At 36.3% G+C, this 12295-nt stretch overlaps 1 protein-coding gene across 1 annotated transcript; it reads left to right on the top strand.

Moving 5' to 3' along the window:
- The first annotated feature begins 8635 nt into the window (after window positions 1-8635).
- Window positions 8636-12052, top strand: LOC104425505 (metal tolerance protein 4). The gene is made up of 7 exons (XM_018864630.2): window positions 8636-9020; window positions 9556-9728; window positions 10218-10416; window positions 10738-10916; window positions 11022-11172; window positions 11410-11543; window positions 11662-12052. The coding sequence occupies exons 1-7, from the start codon at window positions 8771-8773 to the stop codon at window positions 11839-11841; spliced, it is 1266 nt and encodes a 421-aa protein (XP_018720175.2). The 5' UTR covers window positions 8636-8770; the 3' UTR covers window positions 11842-12052.
- Window positions 12053-12295: the final 243 nt, after the last annotated feature.

Raw genomic sequence — 12295 nt, 5'->3', positions numbered from 1 at the left:
CCATGAAAAACCCTGAATTGATGCATCTAAAATAAATTTACTTTAAATTAATTTTCTAATCAACAAAAAATTCAAGCTGATACATTTTAACAAATTTACAATATATTAGTTTCCATTAAACTACCACGAAAAATCTCAAACAGGTACTTCTGTGACTAACGGATAGGTAAAATCTCAAAGTAAAAACTTAGTAATTTGATAATAATTAATGGAGGGTAAATTTGTCATCTGAAATTTTTTATGGTCAAAAAATTAGTTTGAGATGTCACAAATGTATCGATTTGAGATTTTTGTGATATTAACCCTTATGAAAAATTCAATAAATAAAATGCCCCAAGCACTCGTGTGAGCTACGCTTGACAATTTTGTAAAAAAGCATGTCATTGTTAAGAAATATTCAATCGTAATCACGACATAAGTCGATTTATTATGATGTAATAGTATTTGTTGCCATGACCAAATCTTTACATTGTTAAGCACATCTTCTCACAACTTTTTATGGCTAGTGGATATTCCCTCGGGAGGCATAAACAATGTTTGAGATAAGCCTTCATGAAGTTACAATGATGAGTTCACCCACTTCGAACCCACGAGTTGTGACTTCCGAGGGAAACCCATTTAAAATCCAAAGTTTCACAAGAGCCCTTTCTCTTCATTTCCTTTCCATTGGCTGGGTACACCTCATTTGTGGGGCCTAGCCAATATGTAGTTATGTAATAAAAAAAAGGAAAAAGTTAAAAAAGGGAAAACAATAAAAGGAAAGAAAGTGGTGGCTTCATGTGTCTATGTGCCCAAAAAGTGAGGAGAGAGAGAGAGAAAACAAAAAACTACAAAAATAGGGAAGAAGAGAAGAAAAGAAAAGGGCTGCAACTTTGTGGTCTCGATTCGAAGGCCAAATGTTGACTGAATCGACTCAAATTTGAGTATGTTGTTCATAAGACCGAGAATTACAAGTTGATGGTTTCCGTTCATTGAGAACCGCCTCCAAATTCTCCAATTACGGTTAGGATTTTCTAATTTCGAATTTACTTATCCACCTATGTGGTGAGAAAATATGGTTGTAATATTGATGTTCAGCTTCTAGTGTGTGACTAGAGAAGAATACTTTGTATATTTTGCTATTCTTTGGGCGAGTCATGGTTTTTTCCGCTTTGGGTTTTCCACTCTAAATCATTGGTGTCATTATTTGCTTTGTCTACTTATCATTTGTGCATATTATGAGGTCATATATTGCTGGTTGTTGCTAAGAGTTAAGAGAATTTCAGTTGATTTAGTTTCGGGAGAGAAATTGATCCTAGATTATCTTTGGCTCATGGTGAATTATTGTTCTGTTTCTCCCTAACAAAGTGGTATCGGAGTTAGGTTGAGATTCTAGTTATTAAAGGAGGAAATTAGTGGCACAATGTTTAAGTTAAATGTCTTAAATTATTCTATTTGGAAGTCTCAGATGGAAGATGTGTTGTACTGTAAAGACTTGTTTGATCCGGATGACGGTGAAGAAGCCAAAGGAGATAAGGAAGACAAAGAATGAGAGAGAATGAATAAGAAAACAATTGGATTTATTTGGCAATGGATTGATAATACTGTGTTTCATCATGTTGCTCAAGAAACAAATGTGGACGCTTTATGGAAGAAATTGCAAGATCTATATGAGAGGAAAACTCCACAAAATAAGACTTTTTTAGTTAAACGACTTGTGAATTTGAGATATAAGGAAGGGAGTAGCACGTTGGAACACTTGAGTGCATTTTAAGATGTTGCAAATCAATTGACAAATATTGAAATTGATCTTGGTGATGAATTGTAAAACATGCTTATTACTTGGTACTCTTCTCGATAGTTGGGACTCATCATGTTGCTTAAGAAACAAATGCAAACACTTTGTGGAGAAATTCAAAGATCTCCATGAGAGGAAAACTTCACAAAATAAAGCTCTTATAGGTAAACAATTGTGAATTTGAGATACAAGGAGGGGAGTAGTATGTTAGGACATTTGAGTGAATTTCAAGATGTTGTAAATTAATTGACAAATCTTAATATTGAGCTTGGTGATGAATTGCAAGCATGCTCATTACTTAGTACTCTTCTTGATAGTTGGGACAGCTTGGTTGTGGTGTTGAATAACTCAGCTCCTTATGGTGTGCTTTCTATGAGCATGGTTAAAGAAAGATTGTTTAATGAAGAAACAAGAAGAAAAAACATCGTGCTTCTATATCGAACGCTCTTGTCATAGAAACAAGGTGAGAAATCAATCAAGAAGGTTTCGAATAAATGATAATCGGGGCAAGTCAAGAAAAAGGTCAAAATCAAGATTGAAGAGGAGTGTGAAGTGTTACAATTGAGGCAAGATGGGACATTATACAAAAGAATATTGGTTGCCAAAGAGAGATAAATCCCATGATAGAAATGGAGATTGAAAGAAAGAAGAGAAATGAGCTACGGCAGCGGTTGCATCCAATGGTGATATTGTGTTTGTATGTGACAACCGATGTGTGAACCTTACATGCCAAGACTCTACGTGCACTGTTGATTCTACGACTTCTTTTCATGTCACCTCATAGCGCGACTATTTTGCTTTTTATTGCGGCGATAATTTTGGTTATGTTAGGATGGAAACCAAGGTTATTAGCATGGAAATTTATATTTGGAAACCAATGTTGGATGTAATTTGTTTTTGAAAAATGTGAGACACGCTCCAGATATTTGACTTCATTTCATCTCCATGGGTGACTTAGATAATGATAGTTATTGCAATTCTTTCTTTGATGGCAAATGGAGGTTGACTAAAGGTTCGATGGTAGTAGCAAAGGGTAAGAAGACAGGCTCTCTTTACACTATGCAAGCTAACTTGATTAAGTGAGAGGTCAATGTAGTGGAGAATTCCTCGGCTGATTTATGACATATGAGGCTTAGTCATCTTAGGAAGAAAGGGCTACCCTTGCTAGAAAGAACCTTTTACCCTTAAAAGAGAAAAATTCAAAGGAATGCACTCGTTGCCTTACAAATAAGTAACATAAATTCTCATTTTGTAATTCCTCTCCTCACACAAAATCAAATATACTTGATTTAGTTCACATTGATGTTTATTATATGGATGCTAAAACTCTTGGAAGTGCATTATATTTTATGACTTTTATTGATAGTTGTTCTAGAAAAGTATAGGCTATTGCTTTGAAATCTAAAGATTATGTGATTACCACTTTCAACCAATTTCATGTCAATGTGGAAAGACAAATCGGGAAGAAGTTTAAATATATTTGAACTAACAATGATGGTGAATATAGAGTCCTGTTTGAATATTATTACAAGAATTATGGTATCAAGCTTGAGAAGATTGTTCTGAAGCACCACAACAAAATGAAGTAGCAGAGAGAATGAACCAAATAAATTAATGATTGGATTTGATGTATGCTTTTTCATACAATGATCCCTAAGTCATTTTGGGGTGAAGTGATAAGAATAACAATGGACTTGATAAATTTTTCTCCATTGGTTCCTCTTGGGGGGGGGGGGGGGATGTTCCACAAAGAGTTTGAAGTGACAAAGATGTTTTCTACAACAATTTAAAATTGTTACATTATCGGGCTTTTGTCCATGTTTCGAGAAATGAGAGATTCAAGCTTGATGACAAGTCTAAACAGTGTATCTTCTTGAGTTATGGACATGAAGAGTTTGGCTATAGGTTATGGGATCCGGTTGCAAAGAAAATTATTAGAAGTCGAGATGTAGTGTTCTTTTAGCATCAAACTATTGAAGACATCAAAAAGGCGGAGAGACCAAAGAATAAAGCTCAACGTTCAGTTAGTTTTAACCTAAATCCTCCTACCATGGGTGGAAATCATGGGGGAGAAGTGCATGGAAATCATGAAGATGATAAATCCTTACATAAAGTTAATTTTTCAGTCAAGCCAGGTGAAATAGTTGAGTAAGAGTAGCCTGTTGAACTAGTTAAACTAGTTGAGCCAGTTGAGAAAGAGCAATCTATTCTACCCCAAGTTAAAAGATCTGAAGAGAGCATAAACCTTCTTAAAAATATTTGCAGCATGAGTATATAATGTGAATGAAAGAATGAGTGGTATGGAGTCATGTAAGAGGAGATTAAATCCTTGCATGAGAAACACGCATTTGAATTGGTGAAGCTACTAAAGGGTAAGAGAACACTCACAAATAAGTGGATGTACAAGCTGAAAGAAGGAAGAAAATTGTTGACAACCACGATACAAGGCTAGACTTGTTGTAAAGGGTTTTTGTCAAAAGGAGGGCATTGACTTAAATTTTTTTTTATCACCAGTTGTAAAGATGTCTTATTTTCAAGTTGTTATTGGGTTGACCACTAGTATGAATGTAGAAATTGAACAACTTGATGTAAAAACAAATTTTCTTTATGGATACCAAAAGAAGAAATATATATGGAGCAACCAAAGAATTTTGAAGTTGAAGGCAAGGAGCAGATTGAGGAAAAGCTATATGATTTTAAGCAAGTGCCAAGACAATGGTATATGAAGTTTGAATCATTTGTGAAAGAACAAAGATAAGGTAAGATAAACTCGATTCTTGTGCTTTTATGAAAAGATTCTCAAATAATAATTTTTTATCCTCCTACTTTATGTGGATGGCATTTTGATTGTTGGGCAAGATGCTAAGAAAAACAAGAGCTTAAAAAATGAGTTGAGTAAAGCTTTTGCAATGAAGGATCTAGGATCGGCCAAGCAAATCTTGGGCACGAGAATTACTCGTGACAGGAAGAGTAAGAAACTTTGGTTATCTCAAGAGTAAAAGGGTTCTTGAAAGATTCAACATGAATACATGTAAACAAGTACTCTACTTGCACGCCATTTCAAGTTGAATAGTAATAAGTGTCCTTCAAGTGAGAAAGAGAAGGAAGAGATAATGAAAATTCTTATGTATCGGTTGTGAGTAGTTTGATGTATGCCATGGTTTGTACAAGACCCAATATTACTCCTACAATTGGTGTTGTGAGTAGATTTCTCTCAAATCCATATAAGGAGCATTGGACCGTTGTTAAATGGATTTTGAGGTATTTTAGAGGCACTTTTGCTCTTTGCTTGTATTATGGAAATGCGAAGCCTGATTTGAGTGGCTACTTAGATGTGGACTATGTTGGTGATGTTGATTTTTGGAAATCCATATTGGGTTACATAATGATTTTTGTAGGGGATGCTGTTTCATGGTAATCAAGATTGCAAAAATGTATTGTTTTGTTTACAATGGAAACAAAGTATATTTCTATTACTAAAGGAGGTAAAGGACTCTTGTGGTTGCAAAAATTCCTTCAAGAGTTGGTTTTGAAGTAAGAAAAGCGTGTTCTATATTATGATAGCATGAGTGCTATCTATCTTAGCAAGAATTCGGTATTGCATTCAAGATCGAAGTATGTTTATATGAAATATCATTGGATCCAAAAAAAGTTAGGAGAGAAGCTTTTCCTATTTGAGAAAGTCCACATTGACAACAATGGATCCAATATGATGACCAAGGCGTTGGCCGTGATGAAGCTTGACTCTTGTAAAAAAAAGGGCATGATAGATCTTCCCACATGAGGTCGAGGGGGATTTGTTAGTTGGGTCCGCCTCATTTGTGGGTCCTTTCCAATATGTAAATATATAAAAAAAGAATAAGAGAAAAGTAAAAAAAAAGAAGAAGAGAAAAGAACAAAAAGAAAGAAACGTGTGCCCAAAAAGTGAGGAGAGAGAGAGAACAAAAAACCACCAAAATAGGGAAGAAGGGAAGAAGAGAAGAACAAAAGAGGGCTGCGTTATGGTCCTGATTCAAAGGCCAAATGTTGATGAAATTGGCTCAAATTTGAGTATGTTGGTCGTGAGACCAAGGGCTACGAGTTGATGATTTTCGTTCATTGAGAACCGCCTATGAATTCTCCAATTGCGGTTAGGACTTTCTTACTCCGAATTTACTTATCCATCTATGTGGTGAGAAAATATGGTTGTAATATTAATGTTGAGCCTCTTGTGTGTAACTAAAGAAGAATATTTTGTATATTCTACTATTCTTGGTGATTAGTGGATGTTTTTGGACGGTCTACGATTTTTCCCGCATTGGGTTTCCCACATTAAATTCTTAGTGTCCTTATTTACTTTGTCTACTTATCATTTTGATATTATATTTGTACATTGTGAGGTTATATATTGTTGGTTGTTACTGGTGGTTAAGAGACTTTTGGTTAATTTAGTTTTAGGAGAGAAATTGATTGTGGATTATATTTGGCATGTGGTTAATCATTATGCCTAGTCCTCCCCAACACTTTCTCCGTTTTGCACTAAAGAACGAAAAATTTCCTTGGCTTTGCCGTATGGCATGTAGTCTTAAAGGAGCCATTTTTGTATTTGGTTGGGTTGGATGTCTTGGTCATGAGAGCGGGATTGGGTATTGTAGATGTAGTTGGAGCAAGAAACAAATGACTGGTAGAGCCCTGACTGAACCCGAGATAGCAGTTTGGCTAAAGTTATAAGCTTGTTGCAAGGAGGTGATGCAAAACATCCTCACAGCCAACCTTGAATAAGGTCAACTCTATTTAAGAGAATTCCTAAGGGCACTCAAAACTTTTTTTGTCTGGTTCCTGCATTAGGAATTGTCAATTAATGTCCTTGGCATGTTAAGCAAGATAAAGAATGCATGCTGATGCATTATCCACTGCCCATTTATTTCTCTCAGTTCATTTGAGAGCTTCAAGATGCCAACTGCAATGAGCAAGGTAGTTCCCGGAATTTCCAAAATAGTTGCACAGGACGATTATGATCAGATCATTAAAGATACAATCCCAATTGCAACCATTCAATTCCATTATCATCAGCGTGTTTTTCAATGCCTACCGACAGTCTCATTAAAATGTCGAAATTTTTTACTTATTTATCTAAGTCAAATTAACTTGTATAGATTAATCTATTTGGCCAGCCATTTACAATCTTATTTATGTCTTAAATTGACCTAAAATCACAATTTTGGCTTTGGCCCCAACACAGATTCTCAAGCGAGTAGCTTCTTGCCTTCGTAAATTATGTAAGGTTCTTGTGAACGAGTGTCTGCCTTCGGAGTACTGGCTGAGGGTGTTCTTGTTGGACATGTTTAGTTAGAGGATCATTGTTCTGTATATCACGAAACTAGTTAGTAAATTGAAAATTATGCAACAGTTAGCATTCCTAGTCGATGTGCTCAAATTCATATCTTAGTAATTGATTTAAGGAAAGAGGGCCTAGTTCTTGCAGTGTTTGCCCTTTTTCTGCTCAATAAAAATTCCAACATAAGTCTAAACTTCCTTTATTTCATAAATGAGAAAGATTGAGAAATGAATATGTGATTTTTGAATGTCATCAATAAGAAAAAAGACGTGTCACAAATATTTTACCAATATTGAAGGTCAAAGCTTAGGCATGTGATGCCACATGTCCCGAATTTCGTCACAACAGTCATTTAAATTAAGGGTTTGGGCCAAATTGACACAAGCAATGAAATTAGAAGTGGTCCATCAAGACAAGGTTAATAATAGGGATTGACTCAGATAATCCCAACATTAGTAGAGGTAAAATGTAATTTGATCCACCTCATATCTATGTGCACGCTAGTTATATGAGTTCGAACGATATAACTTCATTTTTATTTCATTCTTCAAGGTCCTAACGAGATATCCACTTATTTTAGCGTGAACCTAATTTCAAATTGATCACATGCTATGCCTGAAAAACCCTATTGAGTGCTCCTTCATGAACTTTTCTTTTTTTCTTTTTTTTTCTTCTACCCTCTTGTCCATGTTTTCAACCATGTGACTCAATGAAATTCCAAGAATATAAAGAAAGGAAAAAAAAAACAAAAAATTACAATTTCCTCTCGTGAGCCTGCGGGTGAAAAACGTGAGGAACCCAACATAGTTCTGGCAGAGAGACTGACCGGGCCCGATAAATCATGGCGAGGCGTCAGGGGTCTAGAGGAGCCGAGCCGAACCCAAGCCAATGCATGAGCGACTTAGAAAAGATTGGATTTACAGGTGTTCAAACTTCCCTAGACTTGTCCAAAAAAAGAAACTACATGTCACTTAATGAGCAACCTTCCAAACCACCAAAGCACGATAAATGTGTTTTCCTTTTGTCTTTTTGTTGATTATTTTGGTTATCGAATATTGGACTGAGAAACTTGCTAAGCGACTAAATGAAAAATAAATAAATTAATATCAACAAAAAAATGCCCTATTAATTATTGAATTAATCAAATAAAAATTTAAAAATACTGTGGGGCATCTTTGTGCCTGAAGGAATACGGTTTCATGCATTCAAGAAGCAGGTTCAACTACAAGGCCAGCCTCAGTTCTACTGAACAAAAGTAACGAGCCAGCATCAAGCCACTTTTCTCCTAACTTTTCCATCAAGTTTGTGGCTGGGTACTCCTTGTTTATGGATCTCTAAAAAAGAATTGCACCGAGAAAGGTGCTTCTCCTTCTGTTGAGGAAAAGCTGACAGAGGTAAATTGATTTCGACTTTCCAATTCATCTGGGTTGTCTACTCTCTGGCCATTCATTAAACAAATGATGAAGCATGATGATGTCTCTCCGCAAATGAATGAGTAAAGAAGTTAGACAAGAGGTCTCTTTCTTTCTTTTGGGTGTCCCTCTTTTTCTTTTTTGACTGTCATAGCTGCCTACTAGCTGCCTACTCCAAGTGGGTCTGTTTTCATTTATCTTGCTTGAGCTCTTTGATTACACAAAGAGAGGTTCTTGAACTGTTGGGTTTGTGCTACAAAGTCCATGGAGAGTAGGGGTGATGGCGCCGATCATGACGCAAAAACGCCACTTTTGTCGCCAAGAAATGGCAGCGAAACTGGTCAGGACAATGGGAATGACGCTTGTGGACAAGTGAACAACGCCGACGCTGGCAACTCTGTTTCGGTTCTGTGGCATGAGTTCTTCTTGAGATTGCCGGAGAAGGTCCGGTCTGGGCTTGACCCTGAGTCCCCCTTTCATATCGACCTTTCCAAGACCACTGGGTTGGTTGAAGGTAACCGTTCAGTTTCTAGACTCTGTTCATAAGCCATGGTTCACACAGATTAAGCACAATTTGTTATGTATAGATATGTTCTCTTCTGAATATCAAGATAAAGCTGGTTTCTTCCCTGTAAACTCTATTTTACTGGTTTCCAAACTTAAACGGCAAATGAAGATTCATATTTCTGATTTGCTTTTGGTTTGGAGTACAATGGAACTATCCCAAATCCAAAGGTGCAGACTGACGCATAACGCACATATGAGCGCTTCATAAATTATGCTTACAATTGAAGGGTGTATGTCGTTTAAGTCATCTTTATAATTTTGAATATGAATATGTCAGATTTGGTAAATTTTCAGACTAGATATTTGAGGTTGTTTCCAAACTACAAAAGCGTTCTTCCAACAGAACTGATAAATAAAAATTTTCGACCTATGTAAACATCAAATAACCAAAACCAGCAATTCATATGTTATCAATAAAAAGAATTGTCTTAGAGAAAATGAACTATAATCAAAATGAGTATATTCATTTCCTCGTTGGTCAGGGGAGAAGGAATACTATGAGAGACAGTTTGCCACCTTGAAGTCATTCGAAGAGGTTGAGTCCCTCGAATCACCTCATGTCATCGATGAAGATCAGAGCAGCAAATTGCAAGCCCGACACGAAAGAGCTATGAAAATATCAAATTGGGCCAATGTGTTACTGCTCGTATTCAAGGTACGCATAGAACTGTTAATTCTACGGTCCTTGTGATTTAAATGCATCATTCATGGATTTCTATGGCTTCTTGAGCTGCCACATGGTCATAGAAAAAGTCTTCATGGTGTATGCATTACACGGAATCTCTCCCACTTACGCATTCTGTGCATGAAACAGGAAATGTTGAAAATGTGAGGAGGGCAATATTTTGAAAGTACTAACAAATCCAGTAGTTACGACTTCAGCAATCTCTTCAAGTACTATTGAACTTCAAGGACTAACCTTGCTACATTGTGAATTTAGATATAATATAGCTGAGTTTCGCTAACCTCTATTCTAAAATGTAATTAGCACTATCATAACAAATAGATTTGGAAATGGTTTACGTCAGAATTAGCTCAACTTGCCAAATGCTGTCCAACTTACTGCATAATTTAAATCTTCTTATAGCATTTTTGCACCAAAAATGATTTAGATGACCTGATATTTATTGTTTCCCTTTACCAGATATATGCAACTGTGAAGAGTGGGTCCATAGCCATCGCAGCATCAACCTTAGATTCCTTGCTTGATTTAATGGCTGGTGGTATCCTTTGGTTTACGCACTTGTCGATGAAGACAATAAACATATACAAGTATCCTATTGGGAAACTTCGGGTACAGCCAGTAGGCATTATCATCTTCGCTGCTATCATGGCCACTCTGGGTGAGTTGTTTCTCCAATTCTCAGCTTTGCTACTCTGTCCTGACATTGTTTAGATTCATTGAATAGGATATATTTGGTTGCAGGTGTAAGAATTTGATGACATCTTTCGCATTATTACTACTTATACAGTAGGCAAAAAAGCTTTAGGACATTTCCACTTGCTGTGGTATACATCTGATTATGTAACTGTAAGCCATTGGCAAAAACATTGATAGAATTCAGTCTTGAAGCTTTCACTAAACATTTGTTAAAAATCCTGCTGGAAACACTAGGAGAACTACACTTTACAACATAAGCAATCTATTTTTCTGTAAGATACAGGGTTTCAGGTGCTTGTCCAAGCTGTTGAGCAACTTATCAGAAACCAACCTTCGGAAAGGATGACATCAGATCAGTTAGTGTGGTTATATACCATTATGCTGACGGCAACTGGAGTGAAACTCATCCTTTGGATCTACTGCAGAAGCTCGGGGAACAAGATAGTTCGCGCGTATGCAAAGGTAAGATGGCGGACCAAATTGACAAGGATTGTTGAGCCAACAAAATTCCATTTGCGCTAGTGCTTTAACGGTTCAGTTGTTTTAACAAGATCTTAATTCCACCAGGATCATTACTTTGATGTGGTGACAAATGTGGTGGGTTTAGTTGCTGCTGTTCTTGGAGATAAGTTTTATTGGTGGATCGACCCAGTTGGTGCCGTAGCCCTGGCTGTTTATACAATTTCGAATTGGTCTGGCACAGTTTTGGAAAATGCCGGTGGCTCCTCTCTCTCTCTCTCTCTCTACTTATCTTTCTTTTTCTGAGGATTTATATTCAATCCATCTTGTTCGACCAAAGTATGCTATATGAAAACAAGTCAACTAACATATTTACAGAGAAAAAGCACGATTTCATCAATTCTTCACTAAAAATTTTGTACTGATAGATGTGATCTTGGAAGATAAAAATTCCTGTCTCCTCTCAGTGCTAATCTTTTGCTGTTTGGTCTCTTAGTGTCTCTTGTTGGGCAATCAGCTCCACCAGAAGTCTTGCAGAAACTGACATACCTAGCCCTTAGACATCATCCTCAAATTAAACGTGTCGACACAGTTCGTGCATACACCTTTGGTGTCCTTTACTTTGTAGAGGTTAGTAAAATTTGGGTTTTTATGCTAATGATTTGTTGCACCTCTTCAACCTGTTATGCTCAAGTTGCTAATTCCATAAAATGATTTCAACTATGCACATTCTACATTACAATATCAGGTAGATGTTGAGTTGCCCGAAGATTCACCGCTGAAAGAAGCGCACGCAATTGGAGAGTCGTTGCAAATAAAGATCGAAGAGCTACCTGAAGTGGAAAGAGCCTTCGTTCATCTAGATTTCGAGTGCGACCACAAGCCAGAGCATTCTGTGCTCCGAAGGCTCCCAAGTGACCAGCATTGACAACTCATACAATGAACTGGTCTTTCATTGTTGGGATTCTCTAGCACTTGAATAAATTCCAGAGTTTGGTAATATGTGTTGGATGTTTGTTTGTAAAATAGACAAAATATATTTTTCCTTGTCCCACTTAGAAGGAGATGGACTAATTTATAAATATAAGCCTTTTCTAATGTATTTAGAAAAGGTTGGGTGTGGGCTAGACTCCACAATACCTGCGTGTGGATGTGCGATTATTAGGCATATTTTTATTTTATTTTGTACATTTATTTTATTAACCTTTATTAGTTCATATGTTGTTTTTGTTTATTAAGTATTTTTGGAAATTATGAAAATTCGGAATTTTATTTATTAAAAAATTATTTTTTATCATTTTTATTATTCCAAATTTTTATGTGTGTTTTTTTAAGACAACCTTTGGAAATTATACTTGTTGAGTTTGCAACCTTTTTTGAAG

This window comes from Eucalyptus grandis, chromosome 11 (assembly GCF_016545825.1).
Source record: "Eucalyptus grandis isolate ANBG69807.140 chromosome 11, ASM1654582v1, whole genome shotgun sequence".
Lineage (NCBI taxonomy): Eukaryota > Viridiplantae > Streptophyta > Magnoliopsida > Myrtales > Myrtaceae > Eucalyptus > Eucalyptus grandis.
Note: the sequence above shows the minus strand (reverse complement) of the source record. Positions and strands in the feature narration are given on the sequence as shown.